This window comes from Xyrauchen texanus, chromosome 41 (genome assembly GCF_025860055.1).
Source record: "Xyrauchen texanus isolate HMW12.3.18 chromosome 41, RBS_HiC_50CHRs, whole genome shotgun sequence".
In the NCBI taxonomy this organism is placed as follows: domain Eukaryota; kingdom Metazoa; phylum Chordata; class Actinopteri; order Cypriniformes; family Catostomidae; genus Xyrauchen; species Xyrauchen texanus.
This window is the reverse complement of record NC_068316.1, coordinates 15,879,561-15,905,956: the sequence shown is the minus strand read 5'-3', so window position 1 is coordinate 15,905,956 and position 26,396 is coordinate 15,879,561. Positions and strand designations below refer to the sequence as shown.

The window sequence follows — 26,396 nt, the reverse complement described above, 5'->3', positions numbered from 1 at the left end:
TTATACATTTTTAATTGAAGTGTACAAGTGCAGATTGGTCAAGTATTCAATAAATTTATTTGTTGAGAAATTTTGTCTATCTTAAGTAATTATTTGTGTTACATTTTGTCTTTCAAATAAAAGGTTCAAATAAGAGGTTAAAAACAAGCACATATCAGTATTCAAAAAGATTTCAAAAGATCGGAAAACCAATATCGGCCGACCTCTAATCAGAACATATTTGGTATTTACAGTACAGCTATGCAGAGTGGGATTTTGTACCAATGAGATTTTACTTTGTGTGAGGCTACCCAGCAAGGTGTGGAAGAGAAACAAAGTGACCAATAAAAACGTGATTGCTTTCTTTTTGCACTGTGCCTGGTTAGAACATGTTACTGTTGGGAACTGCCCTCTGCGCTGTATAAAACAACCAATACATCATAAAGAAGGAAGTAATTCAAAAGTAGCCTAGCAACCCAATAACAAATGTAATTAAGTCATAATACTTTATTATATAAACATAAACCTGTGTGAATATCAAAGACATCTTTCAGTCACTTATGAGCCGTTAGTAATACAGGTGTGATGAAACAAAGTGGTTACTTATCTCAAGCAGTTTTTGCCCTATTCAGGAGGTCAAACAAAACACACAAACAACACTGAAAGTGCATCAAAGGTTCATCTGTTAATTTACATGTAATCATTTTTTTCCTCTGTCCCACAGCAACAAGATTTTATGGAGGCCTGTTTGCTGGTTTCTGAATATAATGATTCAATATTAGGTTACCAGGTTACAAAATTAGAAGAAAAAAAAAAAAAAAAAGAAGAACCAACCGCTGATGTTATTTGGTCGCATTCCAGATTGTGGGTTCTTCCCGACAGAACAAATGCCTGGTTTTAATCAAGAATCAGATTCATTCAGTTCCATTAGCAAATGTTTACCGATATAAATACACAGCCCATGGTTTGACTAGCGATGTCTATTGGATGAAAAATGCTTAAGGAGACAGTTTAAACAGCCAAGAAATATGCAATTTCCAGTTTCATCCATTGCTATTCTGGTCATTTTTAATTCAGTCACTTTATATATATATATATAAATAAATATATATATTCAGTCACAAAATATATATATGTTTTGCAGCTCAAGGGACAACTATTCTATTCAGCATGATTAAATGGCCTACAAAGCATTTCCTTACTCTGTATTTTTCTCTTGTTTTCCAGTAAAGGAGTGGTGGTGGCATAGTGGCTAAAGCACAGGGCTGTTAATCAGAAGGTCGTTGGTTTGAACCCCACGGCCACCACCATTGTGCCCTTGAGCAATGCACTTAACTCCAGGTTGTTCTGGGGGGATTGTCCCTGTAGTAATTGCACTGTAAGTCGCTTTGGATAAAAGCATCTGCCAAATGCATAAATGTAAATGTAAAATGTAAGTAAAGAAAAATCTCAAGAAGCTTGAAAGAAGATAAACCTAAAGTTGTTGTAAACAATTTCAGCTGTTTTGGAACTTTCACCAGACTAGCCATTGAATTAGCCATGCTCCCGCTTTCCAAAACCACACGTGCACACACACACACACACACACACACACACACACACACACAGACCGTTATGTTGGAGCAGATGGAGGGAGTAAAAGTAGTAATATAGGCGTTTTCTTCATGTCATTTAAAAATAAAAATAAATACTTACAGAACTCTTAGAGTAATAGGATTTGTTTTCTTGAATTCGTTTATTTTTCTCAGCCCATTGACAAATTGTTTTATTTATTTATTGAAGCATAAACCTCACTATATTTTGCTAGATGCAAGTTTAAAGGGATAGTACACCACGAAAAAAAAGATGCAATGAAAGTAAATGATGACGTTTGGTCTATGTAACATCTCCTGTTGTGTAACACAGAGGAAAGAAGACCATATGGGTTCTGGAACAACATGAGGGTGAGTAAATCATGATCATTTTAATGTTTGGGTGAGTTATCCTTTTAAAGTGTATCCATTTGTAATTTTCAATAGTATCTGGATATTTTAAAGCAATAATATAACTCCTTGTCACCTATAAACTCAAATTTGGCAGAAACATTTCTGATTTGTGTATAATTTTCAACCCATTCTAATTGATGATTGAAAACAACAAAGTTACAATTTTGACAAAACCCCCATCTATGTCAGCAAGCAAGAGGATATATTAGGCTACTTGTACATATTATACGTATATGTTTACATCAGCAGAATTCAATGAAATTGGCAAAAAAATTATGTTAAAATATCATGTTAAGTTTGCAAGAAAAAACACATACATGATCAATAAATCATTGGCACACAAGGATGTAAACACTGACACTATAGGACTGGACCAAAACTCTCTTACATTGGCCCCAGGCCATCTTTATTAATGAGCCCTGCATTATCTGTTTTTAGACTGGCACCTCTTTTCTTATTACGGAACAGAATATGATTATTGACATGGAAAAATACATTTCCAACTCAAATCAACCTAAACAAAAAACAGCTTCTGTTTCACTTTACAGTCACAGACATTTCCTACAGCATTATAGCTAATCAAGACAGACAGGCTCAGCAGTAAGTTGCCCATAGTTACGCAACAGTGGTAATCAAACATTTCCAGTGCAGGCCAGAGGAACCTGAGCGCCATGCTTTTTCCATAGGTCAGACTCCATCCGATGAGACTCCATGCTCTCTGAGGTGGTAAGAACAGCAAGGATCAGAGCAATAAAACGACTTTAATTCCACTAGAAAGTAATCAAACAATGGTTCTGCTTAGTGTACGCCAAAACGTGGGCTATCTACACACAGACACTGAACCAGGGGAGATTGAAGTATTACAAGTTACTGAGAAATCATCCTGGACTATATGGTTTAATACAATTCATCTCCCAATAAGACAGCTATTGCATGTAATCAATAAAAGCAGGGTTGAAGCAAATGGGACAAACCCATTTTTGGCTGCGAGACAGAAGTCACACTTACAATAGAAAGAGAGTGTGCCCAAAACCTTCAATTCTGAGAATTGTACACGGTTCACAGTTTCTCATAAGAGCAATGGGAGGTAAAACATACTGCATATGTTGGTAGCCTAAAGCTGGATGTTTAATAAGCATAGAAGACTCATACAGAATTAGCTCAAGTTCACTTGAATGGGTTTCTGAAAATAATTTAACTCCCTTGGGACAGTCAAGTCTGGCTTAATTTTGCCATCAAAATAAATCTGTCAGCAATAGTTATGAGAAGCCCAGTAATTGCAGGGGCTTGACAAAATCTGCTTTTTAAATGGATGTATTAGAATATTATGAAGGCAAGGTAAAGTTCTATAACATGTCATTTTCAATTTGGAAAGATACCCATTTCACATATAGCACCTGGCTGGCATCTAATCCATGCTGATATGAAAGGGAAAAGGCCTCTCATGGACCCATAGAGGACCCATTATTGCGGCATTTTAAAACTTTATTAGGAAATAGAGTGGTTGTGGAGCGGGACATGGTTGTGTGTCTGTCAGTGGGGAGAGAGGAAGTGGTAAGGACCATCACCTGATGATGTTTGACATTAAACACCTGTGTCTCATTTCAGTGACGGTGGAGACGTGCTTTAAAAGGACAGCGGAACGACAGACCATGGGACAGAGTCCGAACCTAAGACACCCCGAAGCTGTATGCTCCAAAGCGTTTGCTTAGAACTACTAAGTTTGTCCTGAGTGATAACAGTGAAGCTGTGTCTGCAGAGTGAAAACACTTGCTGAAAAGCACCTTGTTAATTTAAACATGGAAAATAAAACGCACTTTCGTGGAGTGCAACCCTGGCTCCCACTTCCTTCTTACTGAAACCTACTACTGAAACTTGTGCTTTCCCAAGCAAATGTTGGCACCACAATACCAGGAGGGGCATTCTGGGCATTGCTATATAGTTGCTAAAGTGTTCTTATTTTTTTTAGCTATGCAGTTGTTTGGTTGTTCTTGGTGCTTACTATGTGTTGCATATGCTAGATGGTTGTTTACTGGCCCAAGTCAAAAAAGCCCACTATATATATGATATTGTGGTCCATAAATAGTAATAACTTTAAAGGATTTGTTTTGCCCATTTTAATCACCCACTTAGGAAAAGAAAATCTCCTCAACAAAGTGCATAATTTGAGGTTTCATTCATGTTTGTACAAAAGGTGTGGCAAGAGTGATGCACTGAATATTGCTTAAATAATTTAGGTTAAGGATTTGTTCTAATCCCTAAACCTACTATGAGCATAAGTAATACCGATACTTGCCTTGAAACCACCACTAACAGTAAAGCGATATCAAATGAGCAAGAGTGACCATATATCAGCACAGCTTTGAGTGCCGCAGGTAATCACAGCCATGTTGATATAAGGATAAAACTGTATGATTGTGACTGTGATATTGCTTCAATACAACAGTTCAATGATCAAGTAAATAAATAACTAAGGAAAAACTAAGCACTGTCCCAAAAAAAAAAAAACATGTGTGTGGAGCTACTTATTTACACCGCGGATCAGGATCTGCCATTGCTGGTTTAAAAGATGTGACCAAGCCTACGTTACTAATTCAAAAGCATCACTTTAGAACAAGCAATGACAGCTTGTGCGGTTTCTAACAAGTTATTGGAGAAACAAAGATGAGTGTGTCAGAGTTTCCGCGAAGACATTTTTGTGCCTGTCAACATGTCTGGGAATTATAAAGTTTGCCGGGCCAGTTGAAAAGATTTTTTCTGCCAAAGAGAAGCCAAATGTGTCCAGTGTTTCTCTACAGCTTGAGATGCACGTAAGCCTGGTGTCCTTTTCTCCAGAAGACAGCCATGCAAGGCTATTTTAATGTGGTTCTTAAGTGAGAAGCTTCTCACTGTGGGCATGTGGAACAGGAATAAAGCAGGCTGCTCGGAACACAATGCGCTGTAGTCGCAGATTAGGAATCAGCAAGCTTCTGGACAGTTTAAACCTCTGTGGCAGGGAAGAGCTGTTATCATTGGTATGGCGTCACACTGTTCATTTGTCGTATCTACAAAAGGGGTTGCTGACACATCGTGTTAATATTTTCACCGGACATTGTGTCTGACAATATTTGAATTTGTCAGACATAAGGACATTTTAACCATCAAAAAACGGTAATTACTGGCTAACGAAAACCCTAGTGTGTGTGTTAGTGTGTGAGAGAGAGAGAGACAGAGTGTGTGATTACCTGCATCTGTCGCGACTCCCAAGCAGTGATGAACAATAACGTTGAAGCAGTTAGTTTAACCATTTCTCAGTTGTAGTTTGGTAGTAATCCGCTCTGAGGAATCGTGGAGTGATGCTGCCTTTATGTGCTATCCAAATAATACAATGAGTATGTCACTCAGTTTCAATTGTTTCAGTGTTGGAGAGAAAACATGGCATTCATTCTTCTGTATTTCATTGGGAACCCTTATTTTGACACTGGCACAGAAACTGTACTCTCTTCCGGAATGTTAAAAATAGACATCTTCTCCCAAATTGGAAACTTAAAAGAATCTGGTAGGCACCCAGAACATGTGTGATTACTCCGTCTGTTGCAGCTCTAAGCTGTGATTGGCACTGATGCTGAAGCAGTTCATTTGAACTCTTTTCTCAGCAGTAGTTTAGCAGTAATTCGAGTATTCATGGAGGGAGAGACAATGAAACTCGCACACTGACAGACAACGCAGTCTCTCTAAATGTCAGTTCAACTCGCTTATAACACAAAAAATACAGTCTTTTTTAGCCACCTGCTGGCTGAAATGTTTTATGTCACAGGGATAAGTAAAAATTCCCACATCTAGCTGCAACACATCTGCACTGCTCTTCCATTTGGCAATTTCGAATGCCACGAACACAAGCGGTGTGATACAAACAGTGAATTGTCACAGAGCTGATTTGACTCCATCTTGTAACGCCTCTAGTCCATCAAATTCAAGGATGCAGAACTAACTGTTTATATATAATTAAAAGGTGGCTGATGGAAATAAAAGTGCTTTTTGTCTTTTATTTATTTTAGTGGAGCAATCTTAACTAATGGAAGCAATACTTGGAATACAAAAATACAGGGCTTTTAGAAGAGCTGCTCTGATCAGCAACTACAGCTTCCAACTGGGCTAAACACCACTGCACAGCATAAGTGCTGGCTAGTTTACTTAAGGATTCAAATACAGAGAACTGCATTCCACCATAAAATGAGTCAAATGGAGCAACAGAAGAGCAACACCATCAATCTCTTAAGTTTTGGCTAGTCTATATAAACATTGAAATTGCAGAAAATGGCTTCAAAGTTACTTGGTTTTAGTGTGGATTTTGTAGTTACTGCAATTCACACACTCTTTTTCTTAATCTGAAAACATTTAAGCCACACCTGTTTGTCACGGGACAGATCATAGTCAAAAAATTATAATTTCAGTTGTGCGGTTACTGCGCTTTGCATTTGCATGGGAGTATGCTCATCAAACCAATGGTATTCTGTAAATGTAAATCGAGGCTTTGACTTGGTCTATATTTTTGGATATTTAGACATCTATAAAAGGTTTGCTTGTGGTAACAATTAGTATGTGATGAAAGGGTTGCAGAATAACTGCAAATGTCCTTTTAGATAGTGTAAAAATAATGCACTTTTAAGACTCTGTTTATTGACATACCATCTACAGTCATGCCTTGTTTTGTGAACCAGTTCCACATATTAAACGAGTGTCAAACCATCACACAAAGTTCTTCTCTTTTCAACAGTTCTCGAAACAGGCGAAACACATGATACAACTGCCTTGAGGTTGCAATCCAGAGTAGGAAATGGACAACATGTATTTCTGTTTATTTCAATGGTACCAAGGAGACACTTCAAAATTACTTTCACAACACATTGAGGGGCAATCGTCCTCATGATGCCACTTAGGACCCATTAAAAACCCTGAAATCAACCCCATTCTGACTAAATACTGACAAGCGGCATCTCCCATCAGACATTTGTGCACCAATTCTTAAGTGTTTACGATTCCCACTGCCACTACTGATAGAGTGTCGCGAGAGCAGTCTCAGAAACACGGGATGTTGTCCCATGGAAACCAGGAAGTAAACACATTCACATAATCCAATGATAAGAACTTTCGGAGGCTGCATTGCTGCCCTAAAATAACTTTTTACTTAAATGATGGTAAGATTTTGGGTTTGGGCGTATGGTTAGTGAAATATGCATTTCTGTTGACTGGATTACATAATTTACTATTAACTTCAAATAGGCTACAACTCGCTTGTCGGCGCCACTTTGTGGACATTTTACCCGGACACTGGAGCCGACACTATAGAGATGGGCATTTTTGAGTAATTGTGTACAGTCAAGTACTATAACCCACAAAAAAACGAGTACTCGATAACCCATAAATGAAAATGCACATTAAAAATAACATGTAAGACATGTACGTGAATTTGATATTTTGTTCCATTCACAAACGATATCAAGCACGGTTTCAAAATAAGATAATTTCAACAAACAGGGGGGGATTAATTGAACAATATGCATTAATAAAAATGGAAGTAAAAAAAAATACTTTTAAATAACCATAAAAAACCTTTGCACTCACCCAGAGTTTACATAAACCAATACTTATGGCATGAGAGTAAACACGGAGTCTACATAAAGGCTTTCACATTTTATCAATTCACATGTTATTATTCAGAAAAATTTGTAAAAGTTTGCCTTTATAAAATTCGCTCAGAGATTTAACACACATGCACACATACTGGTCTGATCAGCTTCAAAGATCGCTTCGCATTTTCTTTCCACTAATAACGCTGATCCTTGTCTGCTGATCCAGGTTTGAATAAGACTCCAAAAAGAACCGAAAACTAATTGAGTAGAATTCAATAAGAATAAAAAAAGACAGAATTTTATCTTCTCTCATCAAACCCCTCAACGACACACATGCCCAGCACCCCCAGTGGATTAAATTGTAACTGCTAGATTTGGTGAGCAATATACAGTGTAATTCAGCACTGCTCATGGCAGCCAAACGCGTAAAGGAAAATTAATACGCAATATTCAAGTAATGATTTTAATACTCGAATAGCTGATGCAGAATGAGTATTCCATTACTCGATTACTTATGCACATCTCTAGCTGACAAGTGCCCATACATTCAACAAAATCTCCAGCTTCAGTCACTGGGGGCAGTGGCTCGAATTTTCAGTAAGCACTGGGCAACTACAGCTGCAGAACATTCATCCTATTGTTGCCAAATTCACAGAGCGATCAGTCTGGGCATAAGTGAACAGTCTCAAAAACTATAGTATGACACATCTTGGGTAACCGAAATGAGGTGTGGTACATTTTGGAAAGGAAAAAACTGTTAAGAAAGAAGGAAAAAGTTAATATGCACAAGAAAAATCTCATGGAATAATGACCAGAGGAAGAAGTCTAACATCCTGCACAAGCTAAGTAACGTCACTGAAAGTAATAAAACACCAAGCTTGCAATGTCCAACCTTAAACACAGACTCCATAATCAAACTCGCCTGTAGCCTAAACTCCTGGTCACATGCTAGATTTCTGTGCAATTCTAAAGGTGGATGCTGCTAGAAGGCACAACATATCCTGACAGGGAGATATACAAAGAGTGTTTCCAAGACTTTAAGTATAATATCAAAAACTTTTGGGGGAATTGAGACCTTGAAATAACAAATGAGAACTTCTAAGGTCTAGGTGGGTGTTCTACAATTCCTATTGACAGAAAGCTACATTTTAATTGCAGTGGAGATATCAAAGTTATTCTTGTGTATTTAACTATGAAAACCAAATATTCCTTTGGAAGATGATACATTTCTCCTCTACAAGTTGTTGAAATGTTCAAACTGTGGGGTATGATTTGAGCTGTTTTGTCAAAAGAAGAGGCACAACAGCAAAAAGGCAACAGTAAAGACAGGTTTGACCAGTCTCTCTCTCTCTCTCTCTCTTTTCTCTCTTATTCACAAACAGTGATGAACAGACTAGGCCCCTAAAACAAAGTAAGCTTAAAGGAAAACCTTTTGCACATTTGGCTCATTATCAAATGTATTGTATTATGTCACAACCAACAAGTAACCGTAATAATAAGTAATACGATTTCAAAGTCTAGCCCTTCTGTTTTCAGCTAGAAAAGTGAGGCATATATCAACAGAATTTTAGACTGATTTAGTCATCTGTTGTTTAGGTCAAAAATGGCATAAAATGCATATTTCTTTAGGAAAATCAGGACCGAAAATGTAAACAGAAACAGCTGCTTTAGACACGCGCACCTATATGTGTGTTGTGTGACTATCATGAAATCCACACAAATGAGTGCAACAGCTTGAAAGAACTCACTGAAGTTCATGAATGCATACTGTGGTATGCATTTAGTTAGTATTTGCGTCTCCAAGTTGCACAATAAAGTCCACATCCCCAGAAGTGATGACGCGATCACTATCTTAGTTATGAACACATTAATAAAGAGCGATTATACCATGCTTGTAATGAGGCGGGGAGGCTGTTTTGTATGACAACACTAAATGCAGCACTCAAATATTCCTACTTACTATCCAAGCCACTCTGCATTAGGGGAGTCAAACACATGGAAGAGACCAATACAAGTGACTCGACATCCGGCACTTAAGATCTCTCGCATACCCACAAATTTGCACTTTCAATTGGAAACTCGATCTATGAGTGACACAGTTGGCAGTTAATTTTCTGTAACTCACAGCAATAATGACAACATGAATAATGGACAGATATAGGAAATTATTACTATTAGTAATACATACATTAGATTACAATAATGTAATGTAATATAACATTTAGAATTAATTTAATTAAATTAAATTGTTATTTTGGGTTTTTGGTTTTTACCCCAGCCCAGTGTCCTGAATTTTCAGTTTTGGCCAAGAATTTTCATTTTGGTGCATCACTAGTTGTAACAAAGCAGTAAGCTATGAACTTGCAAATATTATAGTGGATCTTTTGTTGAGAATATTAGACGAGAGCAAGTACTTGATTTAACTCTCTCATTTAATTCTTAAAAATGTGTTAATTTAACCTGCAGTACAGAGTTCCTCTGGCAAGAAAAGTAAAGCCTTTTTAAACAAGTAAAACCTTGTCAAAACACAGAACAAGTAAAAAGTTCTGTCGAAAGCCTCGCTTTGGAGTCCAAAGCCCTGGAAAGAATGATGTCAGGTATCAGATGACTTTTCCAGTGCTCCTGTGACTGCACAGAGGTAATTCTCATGCTAAATTATGCTTATTGCATAATTTTCTCCAAAGCTGCTTTGAAACTATGTGTTGTGAAAAGCGCTTTTCAAATAAAAATGAATTGACTGAAACCCAGTGATGTAACAAAATGAAATCAACCAGTAAGCAAAACAATACACACAAAGCACTCTAAGAATGAAGAAATTTACACATCGGGACCCGATCATGCCTAGAAAGCAGATTCTAGCTGTAAAATGCACTGGCTCATCAAAAAGAATTATAGCATATAATAGAGTCTTTATTGCCACACAACCCATGGTAGTAGAAATAAAGCAATGTATGATACGCTTACATTCAATGGTGTAGATTTGGTTTGAACATTGTGGGGGATTAGTTTAGTAGGGGGGGTTGAAATGTTTCATTGCATCACATTACACAATGCATGATAACATTTCAAATGAATGCACAGATAATAAAAAAAATATATTCAATGTAGGGATGCCGTGGTGAGAGTTTTTTTATGATTAGAGAAAAACTAGTCTGAGAAAAACAAATCATGGTTAACCATTTTTACAATTATTTGCACATTTTCTTATTATGGAACAGCACTCATACAAAAAATGCATATCATATAACAATTTAACTTCTATGTGGATTTATTTCTTGGGGATATGTGGATGCTAAGTGAAGCCCTACAATAAGAAAACTGATAATTACACACACACACACAAAAACATTTTTATAAAATAGGAGATAAGAGATGACGCTCCAATCTAGGGCACGACACCGCTTATGCGCATCCCAAACTCAGTGATGTGCTAATGTAACCAGAGTGCTTCAAAAGTGTAAATGTAAGATTATTGTGAGTGCGCAACATGTAGTTCATGGCATTAAACCGTTTTTTCTTCTACATCAGTTTATTAAAGCAATCTGTTGTCTGTCAGACACCACAACATGAAGAATCAACAACAGACTGTAAAAAATTCTGTCCACAACACCAAACAATAAACCTGTGGACTATGTGTAATAATGGGAATATTACTTATAGCAGGCGATTTAAAGTCCGATCGGGACTAAAATTGACATTTATTGTTGAAAGCGGGGAATTTGTACTGAGGCAATGCTTTAAATGAGGACAAAACGATGCAACTTTTCAAATTGTCAACTACGTGCAAATACACAGCACGCTGTCAGCACTCTTAAACAATCCAAATAGTGCCATCTTTAATTCATCCCATAAAAATCAACACTGCTAAAAACATTAAACTTACTAGTTTGTTGGTGGATGACTAGTGGATCATCCGGTCCGATTTGTAAAATATGTGTCTTTCTATAACTTCTGTCTGCTTGTTTTACATCCTTCGTCTTCAGTCAATCATTTAAATGCTGCCAAACAGCCGATTTAAGTCACTTTTTTAATGGCTATGAGTCTGGTATTTTGAGATTCGTGTGTTTAAGCTTCAGTTTCACGTGAATTGAAAGATCACGTTCAGTTCGTGACACCGGCCACCGTCAGTAACCACAGCAACAGCTCCAGTACACACACAGGCACAAGAGTTTTCACATTAGGCTTACAAAATATTACGAAAAACCCTTTTATATTAAATAGTATTTTTGCCACGTGTAAATAAAACATTTCACAGTTTTTAACCATGGATTCTAAATTATTACGGTTAAATTAACAGTGACATTTTTAATCAAGGTTAGCTGTATAATTCTGTCATACCTAATTCAATGCATACTCTTAAATATGTATACACTGTATCATATCAAATATTCATAAAAAGCATTAGGGTTAATGTTTCAGAAAGAATTTACCCTTTTAGAAAATTACAATTCTTGCCTGCTCATCTAAAATGCTCATCTGTCTGCTTTCCTCACCATGAAAACAACGGATCTTTTCTATGGATGCCTTTGATATCTTCATTGAGTTCACATATGACTCATGTGATATATTCCATGGTTTCTAAATTCAATCATACGAAAGTATTTAGTGGGTAACAGACTTATGAAATTGCACTTTGTCAGCCACTGACTGTCTTGGGTGTTTTATTCCTGCAGGGGTCACTTGAACCTTCAAAACCGAATTCTTCATTCATTCACATTTAAATCTAAGAACTGGAACTATCTTTACACTGGATAGTTATTTTTAATAAAAACTGATAATTGCATGGATTCATACCTGTGATTGAAAATTCACCTCATCATTATCTTTAAAACCATTTTTAAAAATCCTCATCCAGTAATAATAAACTACTGTGAGTTAATGTATCCTGGCCCAGAACTGAGAAAAATTAACAGGTACCACATGACTCCGCTGTCTATTTGGGCGATACCAACACGTACAACGGAGGGGGGACTCATGTTTTGGTCTCAATATGACAGACTCACAGCCACGCAATTGCAAGGTATCTCATGCGAAATTATTTTCAGCGTTGATGAAAATATATAAACAAAGACAGATGCATGATTATATAGAGAGTCCCCCTGGAGAAATCTGTGGTTAAAATAACCCTGTATTCTGGGTTAAATACAAATACAGCTCTACCGACAGCATCTGTGACATCCTTACAATTACAAAAGAAAATAATTTGGGCTGGTTATGCACTTACAATAGAAGTCTATGGGACAAGTGTAAAACAGTGCTAAAAGGCACAATAATGATAGTTCATGACCAAAATCTGCATCAAAATCAGTCAATGAAAATATTGGTCTGACTTAGTCTGATTACATCTATGAAAAAAGTGTCATGAGTATTTTATAACCACTATGAGGCAAAGAGATGCTTAAAGGGATAGATCACCCAAAAAAAATTATTCTGTCATTACCCCAAGTTGTTCCAAACCCATATGACTTTCTTCTGCAGAACACAAAAGGGGACGTTAGGTTGAATGTTAGCCTCAGTCAACATTTACTTTCATTGTATGGTGGGGGGGGGGAAAAGGCTGTCATTCTGCCTAACATTTCCTTTTGTGTTCCACGAAAGAAAGTCATATGGTTGTGTATGGTGCCTTGATCCCGCCATGGAACAATAAAATAAAAAATAAAAAAAGAGTTAATTCTTAGTTTATTTCTTGCAACTGCTACATTTATCTCTCACAAATTGTATTTTATATCTCGCAATTGAGACTTTTTCTCTCGTAAATGAGAATTCATATCCCACAACTGCAACTTTAATATCTCGGAATTGCTACTTTATATCTCTTAACTGCAAATTTATATCTCGCAATTGCAACTTTTGGAGATCCCACCCCCATTAGGAGGTCTCCGGCCTGCAGCTATACTTACTAGCATGGTCTCAGTTGCCTCTGCATCTGAGACCATCAATCCACAAATCTTATCATGTGGCTTGTAGAGCGTGTTACTGTGGAGTCTTAGCACGTGTGGAGGCACAAGCTATTCTCTGTGAAATCCACACACAACTCACCACGTGCCCCACAAAGAGCAAGAACCACATTATATTGACCAGGAGGAGGTTACCCCATGTGACTTTACCCTCCCTAGCAACCGGGCCAATTTGGTTGCTTAGTAGACCTGGCTGGAGTCACTCAGCAGTCAATAGACGTGGCAGTTTTGTGTGCCTTTTATTATCTGACAAATGTGAAGGCTATGTTTAAATGCTGATTTTAAATTCACTGGTCGAGCTTTTGAGAGATGATCATTCATGAACTTTCCTTTAGCATAATTTCCATGATGAGCAAGTCCCTCACATCTAAGCACCCAGAGCGGTGTATAGTTTTCTATAGGATTCTCGTACTTCCGATCTCTGCCGGTGGCAACATTGCAAAGATTTTGCACACTTGGCTTGATGTTATGGTATATAAATATATACAGTATATAACTATAATATACAGACATAAAACACTGCACTCAGAACTGTCAGTTGGTGTGGCGGCTGCAGAATTATGACTGACAATGCTCAGATGCATTTTCATTGCTTAGCGTACTTAGGGGACAGTCTGATACTACCACTCACTATTAAACACAGACAGTGTGCAATCACTCATTCAGTTAACATTCAAGTTAAACATAAAACATTAAAAGTACACTTTTACATTCCAAATATTGTAGTAGGTTGCCAGTTAAAAGACTGAGCTACTACAAGTAAGATTTTTACAGTAAGTCCAATAATATTAATACAGTATTAGACTATTTTAAAAAAAATATATAATAATTTGGCAAAATGTTATTTTTCACATTCCAAAGGTTATAGTAAGTTCCCAGTGGTTAGGCTGACATACTACAGATGAGATATTTACAGTATGTCCAATAATATGAGTACAGTATTAGATTATGTTCAGGAGAAACATCACAAATATTCCTGAAATTTTTTTACATTCCAAAGGTTGCAGTATATTCCCAGTAGATAGACTGACAAACTGTAAAAATATCACCTGTAGTAAGTCAGGCTATCTACTGGGAACTTACTACAACATTTGGAATGTGAAAATAAAAATGTCAGGAATTTTTTGGTTAATAATTTTTTTTAATAATATAATACTCCTCATATTCTTGGACTTACTGTAAAAATCTCCCCTGTAGTAAGTCAGTCTGCCTACTGGGAAGTTACTACAACATTTGGAATGTGAAAATAATGTTTTCGTTAATTTTAGTATTTTTTCTTTATTTTCATAATATAAGTGAATAATGTACATTCATATGCACAGCCAACACTCTGGCGATATACTAAAACCTGTGAACAAACCTTGTTTGTTTTATTTTTAAATAATGTTTTTTTTTATGAAAGAACACAGTCCATAGTCAAATAAATGACTGCTCTGACGCCAGTGACGTTTTAGTTGTGGGTGGACTTTTCAGACGGTCCATTACGCACCATAGGCGAATATCCAACGAATTTCGAACCTAAAACGAACTTTACCCCGCAGTTAAACGCAAACCTATGTCTTTACAGTGTAGGCATATGCTTCAATAGTCTTATGAATGTATGGTTATTTTCATCATCTCCGGAACAACGTCAAAGACAGCAAGTTTATATGTAGGGCTGTCTGATAAATCTGGCTATTTGATGAGAGAGTTAGCTCAGCTACAATAAACATGGCGAGTTTTGAAGAATAACTGGTAAATAATTTCATATTAAATATTCATCTGAACGGCTGATAACTTTTATTCTGTCTCACGGTGGAGGAAGTCGACGGCGCACGTTGACCAATCAGAAGAAAGGGGCGTTTCGGGTCCGCCCATATGTGCGAATGAAATTTTCAAGCCATATATTAGTGAAATAAAATAATTAAAACGCAGTGTACCGTGGCTATTTTTCTTATTTTTAACTAGAGCATTAAATCGAAATTACGAAAACAATTCATTATATATACATATATATATTGGTTTTGTAAACGAATAAAGAAATAACAAGTTGTTGTGTTTTTGTTTTTGTTTTTTTACCGATTTTTAATTCCTAATTGAATATTAAATGAATTAATGACTCTTTGCGCCCAACAATGAAAACGGACCTGGATATAAATTAAGCAGACTATGCACACTCGTAAAAAATGCTATACATTTTTTATGTTTCTACAGTCATGTGTAAAATCATTAGTCAGAGCGGTTTTTACACCAACAGTAAAATGGGTGGTACCTTCATAATACATTGCACAATGCTGTGTCAACCAATATTTAAAGATACATACAGTCAGTATTTTTCCTCGCTGTAGCTATCACGTTTTTTTTTTTAATTTAATTTTTTTATTCACACATATAAACAAACGTACACTTTATTGAAATTTTAAAGATCCAAATAATCATTTGAGGAGTATTTTTGAAATAGCAGTATACTTATCTTATGATCGCTTCTGAATAAACATTTTTACAATCCGATTATGTCTGGTTTTGAGATAGTAAAACGCATGATAAGGTTGTCATTATAGAAGGAGCGTTATTGCATGTGTTCGGACTTGTCAGCAGAATGAGGCGTTGTCGCGTGCAGAATAATAGAATTATGAGGTTTCTGGCAACTGTCTTAAAATGTTATCCGTGTAAACCATATGTCAACCAGCTATATACGTATGTGCCAATGAACTAGAGCCTCTACACTGGCTGTGAAATGGTTAGATAAATTAACACAGAAAGAGACAGAGAGAGAGAAGAGAGAGAGAGAGAATTTGGGATGAATTTGGCATACGTGACAGGCTTGACAACTGAAGTGGAGGTATTGCATGAGTTTCAGACACCAATTGAACTCAGTTATAACTACTTATATTACTATCGTGAGTTCGTTGAACAACTGCTGCCCAGGTTCAAATACATCAACATTAAAACACTCATATACTCATAATGCAACAAGAGCTCTCAATCGAACTTTCACTACGAACAGCACGCTAGCAACTCGTTTTCAGGCACTGTCAACTTGTTTCAAAATGCAGACAATGCCATACATTATATTAGGAACACTTACCTATAACCTCCTGCAGCTCATAGTCATCCCTGTTGATGGACCAGGGTTGGGAGCTCAGGTCCTCCGACATATCTCAGGATTGCGTACCTTTATTTCTATCCAGCCGAATCCAAGCACTAGAGCTGGGTGCTTACAGAAAACAAAGTGTGAATGTTACTCTAATCCGCAAAACAGTAGCATTCCACCTCCTCTCAGCGATTATCTTCAACAGCCTTTTCTATCATTCCCAAAGTTTGCCACTAGCGCCAGAAAGCCCCGCCCACCGCATTCCAGCACTTCACACTGACGGACGTGAAAGGCGGCCATCTTGAGTGTGCAATTATCAGTTATACCTTTACCTCACCATAGAAAATATTTTCCGTAAAAACAACAGAGTAATTAAAGTTGTTACTAAAATAAAACTGACTGTTGTTAAATAAATAAATAGGTTCTATAAACTTCTTATACTGTTTGAAGACCCCATATTTATTTACTGTGGCATTAGCAACACTTCAGTAACTTTTAATAATTGCTTTGATGGATAATATGGTTACCATGGCCATTTTCAGTAAAAAAAAAAAATCTCAGCAACAGGTCAGCATTTTCAGCAACAGTTCATCACGTAAACCATGTAAGCCTGGATAAATGACACAAATTACACAAACGTGTTTTTAAATTAAGGGAAATAACATCCATGTCAACATACAAACTACAATTACCTTTACTGCAAATAAAAAATCTACGGAACGCTACAAGAAGCAATCAGGGTCGGGTTTTGCAATTTTTTTTGTAATTGCATCTATTTCTCATCCACACCTATCATATCGCACCTATTGGTGGATTTAACAACTGGAGTCTTATGGATTACTTTAATGCTACTTTTATGTGCTTTATGGACCTTCAAAGTTCTGTCCACCATTCGCTTGCATTGTATTGACCTACAGAACTTAAATATTCTTCTAAAAAATTATGTGTTCAGCAGAAGAAAGTTAAGTCATGCACATCCGAGATGGCAAGAGGGTGAATAAATGATGAGAGAATTTTCAATTTGTTGTGAACTACACTCACCTAAAGGATTATTAGGAACACCTGCTCAATTTCTCATTAATGCAATTATCTAATCAACCAATCACATGGCAGTTGCTTCAATGCATTTAGGGGTGTGGTCCTGGTCAAGACAATCTCCTGAACTCCAAACTGAATGTCAGAATGGGAAAGAAAGGTGATTTAAGCAATTTTGAGTGTGGCATGGTTGTTGGTGCCAGACGGGCCGGTCTGAGTATTTCACAATCTGCTCAGTTACTGGGATTTTCACGCACAACCATTTCTAGGGTTTACAAAGAATGGTGTGAAAAGGGAAAAACATCCAGTATGCGGCAGTCCTGTGGGCTGAAAATGCCTTGTTGATGCTAGAGGTCAGAGGAGAATGGGCCGACTGATTCAAGCTGATAGAAGAGCAACTTTGCCTGAAATAACCACTCGTTACAACCGAGGTATGCAGCAAAGCATTTGTGAAGCCACAACACGCACAACCTTGAGGCGGATGGGCTACAACAGCAGAAGACCCCACCGGGTACCACTCATCTCCACTACAAATAGGAAAAAGAGGCTACAATTTGCAAGAGCTCACCAAAATTGGACAGTTGAAGACTGGAAAAATGTTGCCTGGTCTGATGAGTCTCGATTTCTGTTGACACATTCAGATGGTAGAGTCAGAATTTGGCGTAAACAGAATGAGAACATGGATCCATCATGCCTTGTTACCACTGTGCAGGCTGGTGGTGGTGGTGTAATGGTGTGGGGGATGTTTTCTTGGCACACTTTAGGCCCCTTAGTGCCAATTGGGCATTGTTTAAATGCCACGGCCTACCTGAGCATTGTTTCTGACCATGTCCATCCCTTTATGGCCACCATGTACCCATCCTCTGATGGCTACTTCCAGCAGGATAATGCACCATGTCACAAAGCTCGAATCATTTCAAATTGGTTTCTTGAACATGACAATGAGTTCACTGTACTAAAATGGCCCCCACAGTCACCAGATCTCAACCCAATAGAGCATCTTTGGGATGTGGTGGAACGGGAGCTTCGTGCCATGGATGTGCATCCCACAAATCTCCATCAACTGCAAGATGCTATCCTATCAATATGGGCCAACATTTCTAAAGAATGCTTTCAGCACCTTGTTGAATCAATGCCACGTAGAATTAAGGCAGTTCTGAAGGCGAAAGGGGGTCAAACACAGTATTAGTATGGTGTTCCTAATAATCCTTTAGGTGAGTGTATATATACCTTTAATATAGTTTTTATCAGTAATTGACAACTTTTTCTTTCAAATGTATTTTTATATGACTCTGTAATTGTTTTTCTGGTGTAAAATAAAAGTATTTTATCACACATATGTATTGTGTAATATATATATATATATATATATATATATATATAGACACACACGAACTTTTTCAGCTACTTGCATTGAATTTTTTTTTTTTAACTATTGTTGAAATTATTATCATGTTGTAGCTTTACAATAAAAAAATTAAAACAAATATTTTACATGGATCATGTTGGTCACTCTGTGCGACAAAGAATATTTTTATGGTTGAATTTGCTGCCATCTTATGGAATAAATAGTAAATTACAACTATTATTCTTGTAAGCTTTGCTTCAACGTTCATTGGTCAATTTCCATGCAGGCATTAAATTCCGCCGCTACAGGTCTCTAAAGGCATCCTCTTCATGACCCTCCCTACTAATCATGCATCGTATAAATCTTCTATAAAAACTATTAATTAAACTTACAATAGATAGGGGAACAAAATATGAACAAACAAAAGCACTTCCGGGTTTGTTGAATAGTCGCTTTTCGCTCAAATTATTTACTGTATTTTGACCAATAATTTAAGTAGTAAAGGCTTATTGCATGTCTGATTTATACCACATTTATCAGTGAAGGAATATTCTGGGCTCAATACAAGTTAAACTCTTATCGACAGCATTTGTGACATAACGGTGATTACTCCAAAAAAAAATATATTTTTTTTTGACTTGTCCATACTTTTCTTAAAAAATAAATAAAATAATAATAATTAATTAATTAAAAATCTGGGTTACAGTGAGGCACTTACAATGAATGTGAAAGGGGCCAAACCATAAACGTTCAAATACTCACTGTTTCAAAAACATTACCAAAAGACATAAACAATATATGTGTTTACGTGAATTCAGTGTAATAAAATAACTTACCAACCTTTTCTATGTAAAGTTTTATCCAATTTTACAACTTTGTTGTCATGACAAAGGTGACCACGTATACCCTCCCTCAAATGATTGTTAAAAAAATTATGATATAAACAACTTTACTGCTCAAATAATACACGAGTTTTCACAGAATATTTAATATAAGCTTCACATTTCTGCATTTAAAACTTCCAAAATTGGTCCATTTACTTCCATTGTAAGTGCCTCACTGTAAGCTCAATTTTTTTTTTTTTTTTTAAGAAAAGTAGGTACGAGTCAAGTTAGATTTATATGGTAATCGACATTATGCCACAAATTCTTTCAATTGAGCGTAACTTGTACTGAACCTAGAATATTAATTTAAGCGAGGATGCGTATTCATCCACCTGTCCAAAATGTCCAACTAAATCATAAAAGTTGCCGATAGTTACGATAGAACCTACACATATTTCTTTACTGTAAACCATAGAAATATCATTTTATTAAAATTGCAACGCTGTCTACCATTAAAATCTGCTGCTCAATATAACCCGGAAGTGCGATTGCATGCGGTGTAACCTCACAGTATTTCATCTGTTAAACTTTGAATAAAATTGTTAAAATATGCATTTTCAAGACCTAGGTGACTACTGTTAATTGGCTTGCTGCAAGTAGTTTCTTCCTCTTTGTTTGTTCCTTTAATCAGCCTCACAGCTTTGGTAGATTGTTTGCACTGCAGGACAAACAGGAAGTGTGGTTACTCTAAATAGCTGCATTTGTATGTAACCACAAATGCACTGTGAAAAAAAAAAAAAAAATGGGGAACTATTAACGCAAGTGATATGCATAGCATCGGGATTATTTGCACCAAAAGCTGTCAAATAGAAGTCTAAACTGTGAACACAGAAAATAAAACAGTTCTTGTATTCATAGAAAATGGCATACAAATGGCAATGATAAAAACAAAATGTAAAATGTAAAACATAAATTCTAATCACCAAAAACAATTTGAAAACTACCAGACCCTCCTGTTGTGTCAGAAATGATCACACATCAGAAAAGATTAAAAGCCGTTATCTATTCTGATGAAAAGGTGCTGATGTAAACACATGGTTAACCAACCATGACTATGTGATCGAGATAAATTGGTGATAATCTGTAAATCTCTATTTAGATGCTAATTTGCCAATAAACAGCAAGCAATAATTTGTTCATGGTAAATAGCAGAGCAGTAATAATATACACAAATATATTTCACATCAACATTTTATTGCACAAAAATTCCCAGTGTAAAATACAGATTAAAAGTGCATTCCAATGGAGTAATAAGAAGCATCATTTACATTTAGCATTAATGAATTGTAATTTTAAAAAAAACATGAAATTGGCAGATGATTTTGAACATTCAGTTTTCACATGCAAAAATACTAAACATCTGACATGCATATAAAATAAAGGGTCGTTTTTATACATTGCAAACAACAGTTATTAAAGCTGAAAAATATAGAGATACCTACATGATCAAACAAAATTAAGCAAAACAAAATGAGTAAGAAAGCATATCTCCACACAAGGGATTTGCTTAAGAAAGTCAAGCGACCTTTAGATTACAGCAAACACATCTTTCGTAAACACAGTAAAAAGTACCTTTCTTGGAATGTTCATAAGATGGACCCACTATTGAGTCTGAGAAAATTGACCAATGGGCAAAATTCACAATTAGGTATTATCCCTTCATCCTCCAGAGAGAAGAGTGTGCTTTACCCAGTGACAATGCAAAGTGAAGGCAAAATGGTGTAAGGTTAAGGGAGTGAGAGCGCCTTGGCCAGCCGTGTCCAGAACCAGGCCTTGTGCTTGGTCTGGTGTAATCACATATGGTCAGGAAACTGAGAATGCTGGGGAAAGGCCTTGTCATGGCCTTGTAGACAACAGGGATGAGTCGTTTGGAGCGAGCCCCTGCAGCAGAGACAAAAACCAAACTGGTTTAATGAAGGCCTGCATGACGGTCACAATTTAAGGACTTCAAAGGAAATAAAGTTTCCATACTGATTTTAGATTTTCATTATTAATCATTTTCTGTGACATCAAAAGCATGCTTCCCAGCTCAGTTTACAGTAAAGAATGACATACAAAATAAAAAAATACACAAATATTTTGTAAAGTGTGTTTGTGTGTGTGTATTTACAAAAGGAAATGATAATTAAATTAATATAGTACAACTTCAGTGTTCAAGGTTCAAAGGCAGAAATGTGAATCATATAAATGTTTCTTTCTTACATTAATACTTCTGTGTTATTTGAGCTGTAAAGTTGCTTAAATCATCATTTATAAGGTCGTTTTAGGTTTTGCTGTTACATTGTCATCAGTGTTGTGTGTAATTGGATTACAAAGTAATTAGTTACTGTACTTGAATTACTTTTAATTGTGTACTGCATTACATTTTAAATTATTGTATTCAGATTACAGTTACTGACTTTCAATGACAGTAATTACTTTTAAATACATTACTTGGGTTACAAATATAAAAAAAAAGATTTGTCTCTAATACAATTAAAATGTGAATTCAATAATTTGTGTTTGCATTTCTGTGACAGCTGAAGGGTGTGTGACAATAATACATTATGAGAAAAAATACATGAGTAGAAAAACAAAAAATATATTTTGACACTAATTTATAAGTAGTAATTAGTAATGTGACTACTTTTTCAATGATGTAATCATAAAAGTAATATGGTAATCATTTTAGAGAAGTATTTAGTAATTGCAGCTACTTTGAAAACTTGGCAGTGCAATATTGCAGATACTGTTGACTTTTGTATAACAAATTGCTTGTTATGTACCTCATTTTGCTGAAAGCATCTGCCAAATGACTAAATATAAATGTTGTACCTGGGCAAAGGCTGAGTGCAAACTTAGTCTGAAAGTCACAGGCATCGCTGTCCAGATAGTCATCAGATATAACAACCACCATCCTTTTACATCTAGGGGTTGACATATTTTTTTATTTTAGAACAATTAAATGGAGTCATTTAGATATTACACAAAAACCAAAAAATATAAATTCTAGATTCATGAATTTAATGATGCAATTGTAAACCATGAAGAAAAACATGAAACAATCATCCTCGTTTTGAAACAGAACACACATTATGGTGGAACAATAATGGGGGGAAAAAAACGTGATTATAATAAACAACCCAAAACAGACTTGCCTTTTCTCTATGAGCTCACTGGCGATGGTACACACACATGTGCCAGGCAGGACATCCCGGTCAGAAACACACAGCTTCAGGTTGCATTCAGTCTGTTCCAAATGTCTTATCATCTTATGGACAAACTGGAAGTCTCTCTGACAATAGCAGATGAAAGCATCAAATTTTTCTGGCGTCATACCTGTTAAAATGACAAAGATGATGATTTTAGAGAAAAACTACTATACAACTCATTTAAATGTTACTCCACAGCTACAGTATAAAGACTGAGCAGGGTAACTGACAGACCTAGTGGATCATCATACAGAGTGATGCCTTCTCGCTCCTGTGTGCGGGGCCTGCAGCTGTCCACCACTGTGGCCTGGACAGGCTGTCTTTCTAAATACTTCCTGCAGTCTTCATCTGTGTAGAGACATGAACAACAGTGACAATCTAGTAGAAACCTTTACTACTGTCCAAAAATACTAAATGCTACATCATTCAATGCTTTCATTTAACGCTACTTCCTCCTGTAATCATGAAAATTACATGACAAGCAATTCTTTCGCAATGGGGGTCTTTCGAGATATGGAATAATAGTTGCATAATAATAATAATAGTTCCATGCCTAATTAATAATATGCATTACTATAACAGTTATATATAAAATACAGTATGTATAATGTATATTATTTCCTGTATAACTGTTATAGTAATGCATGCCATATATATATATATATAAATATATATACACACACACATACACACTGGCGGCCAAAAGTTTGGAATTTACAGATTTTGCTGTTTCAGTTGGAAATTGGTACATTAATTCCCCAAAGTAGTATTCAACTGATCACAAAGTATAGTCAGGACATTACTGATGTAAAACTGCACCATCACTATTTGAAAAAAGTAATTTTTTATAAAATCTAGACAGGCCCCATTTCCAGCAACCATCACTCCAACACCTTAACCTTGATTAATCATGCTAAATTGCTAATTTGGTACAAGAAAATGACCTGCCATTAAATCAAACAGCCAAAAGAAAGATGTCCAGGGTCCCTGCTCATCTGTGTGAATGTGCCTTAGGCATGCTGCATGGAGGCATGAGGACTGCAGATGTGGCTAGGACAACAAATTGCAATGTCTGTACTGTGAGACGCCTAAGACAGCGCTACAGGGAGACAGGAAGGACAGCTGATCATCCTTGCAATGGCAGACCATGTGTAACAATACCTGCACAGGATCTGTACATCCGAATATCACACCTGCGGGACAGGAACAGGTTGCAACAACAACTGCCTGAGTTACACTAGGAACACATATCATCACAAAACAGTTCTCAGACTGTCAGTAATAGGCTGAGAAAGGCTGGATGGAGGGCTTGTAGGCCTGTTGTAAGGCAGGTCCTTCCCAGGCATCACTGGCAACAATGTCGCCTATGGTCACAAACCCACCTTCGCTGGACTAGACAGGACTGGCAAAAAGTGCTCTTCACTGATGAGTTGTGGTTTTGTCTCAACAGGTGTGATGGTCAGACTCACGTTTATCATTGAAGGAATAAGTGTTACACCGAAGCTTGTAGTCTGGAGCGGGATCGATTTGGAGGTGGAGGGTCCGTCATGGTCTGGGGCGGTGTGTCACAGCATCATCGGACTGAGCTTGTTTTCCCTGCAGGCTCATCCTGACATGACCCTCCAGCATGACAATGTCACCAGTCATACTGCTCGTTCTGTGCATGATTTCCTGCAAGACAGCAATGTCAGTGTTCTGCCACGGCCAGCGAAGAGCCCGGATCTCAATCCAATTGAGCATGTCTGGGACCTGTTGAATTGGAGGGTGAGGGCTAGGGCCATTAGTTGAATGCTACTTTGGTGAATAAAAGTACCAATTTATTTCCATAAGAGCAAAATCTGTAGGCCTACATTATTCCAAACTTTTGGATCCAGTGTGTTTGTAATAAATAGTATATTGTTTATACTACAGTATAAAGAATGGAGTATTTAATAGTGTTACCTACCTATCATATCTTTCAGCTCTGATATAACATCTTTCCTTTCAGCTTTTTCTAAAATTGACAGTAAATTTGCAACTGTGGCGTCTGGACGCGTTTCCCATTCCGTTAAAACCCTTTCGAATGGAGTCTCTTTTCTCAACATTTTTGATCTCCAGGTAGGTAAAGTCCATCATTTCGGCGACTGTCCTCCAGTCTGCTGCCACTGTGTTGGTTGGATTCAAATACAATCCCAGTTTCTTGCGGAAACTGCAGTTTAACGCAGTTATTGGAATCGCCTTGTGGTCAACACTTATTTTTGATGCCATATTTGCGCGTGAAACGTCCGTTTAATTCACAGACGTTGTTATGAATCTCTACGTTTAACTCCTTAGGACCAAAAGTGCTAGAAAGTTTCTCTAAATATGTTTAGGGGTCATTTCCTGAAGCTAGCTGAGGGAAATCATAACCCAAAAAAAATTAACATTAAATACTTACGAACTTTATTACACAACGCAGAAAAGTGCACTAAGCATGTTGTTCAAGTAAAGAATGAGGAAATGTTAGCAAAACGTCAGTGACGAAAAAAAACCTTCAGCAATTGGATTCTTGAGCGCGCGTAGTTAACGTAATAATGGACCCGCTGTTTCGGGATCGACGAAGTGAATAGCCAAACTGATCTTAGGCCAGCTTAAAAAGTTGCAATGGACAACTTCCGCGACCAAATATGGGCAACCGTTGACTTGATATAGCCTACTTGTTTTTGTTCAGCAATGCATATCTAGTTATTTAACAAATAAATATCTATGTATTAAATAGCTAATATCAAAACATTTGTTTGTTTAATTTATTATTTATTTATTATATCCAATTCGTACTTAAATTATAAGCCTATATAACATATATATATATATATATATATATATATATATATATATATATATATATATATATATATATATATATATATATATTTTTTTTTTTTTTTGTTTTTTTTTTGTTAACCAAAATGGAACTTTTTTTTTATTTGTATTTTTTTTTATTATTGAACAATACCAATTTACAAAAACAAATAGGGAACAATCAAATGCCAAATACAAATATACACTTTTTTTTTTTTTTTTTTTTTAAATCTCCATCCTAAATGTCCATATGTGTATATATTACATACAATAACATCAAACCCTATATAACATATATGTGGAGCGTAACATTTAAAAAGAGTAAGAAAGTAAATAGGTATACTTGTAATCGCAATCAAAGTGTTGAGCATACAGCTGTCTTTTACATTTTTCCCCTCTCTTTTCAAAACCAAACTGAAACATGTGCCACTTCTCACTTCCTATTTCAATATAAATGAAGACAACAGATTAACTAAGTATATTATTAAAACACTGACCGTTTTTCTTGAATT

At 36.3% G+C, this 26,396-nt stretch overlaps 1 protein-coding gene and 1 pseudogene across 1 annotated transcript in view; both read right to left on the bottom strand.

The window, feature by feature from the left end:
- LOC127634003 (serine/threonine-protein kinase OSR1-like) overlaps positions 1 to 16,832 on the bottom strand; it is a 71,136-nt gene extending 54,304 nt beyond the window's left edge. The window contains exon 1 of the mRNA XM_052113391.1: positions 16,601 to 16,832. Within this exon, the coding sequence (XP_051969351.1) occupies positions 16,601 to 16,670 (70 nt within the window). The 5' untranslated portion in view covers positions 16,671 to 16,832. The remainder of the gene's footprint in view (positions 1 to 16,600) is intronic.
- Positions 16,833 to 21,264: 4,432 nt separating this feature from the next.
- LOC127634005 (myeloid differentiation primary response protein MyD88-like) lies at positions 21,265 to 25,311 on the bottom strand (annotated as a pseudogene).
- Between the last annotated feature and the right edge of the window lie 1,085 nt (positions 25,312 to 26,396).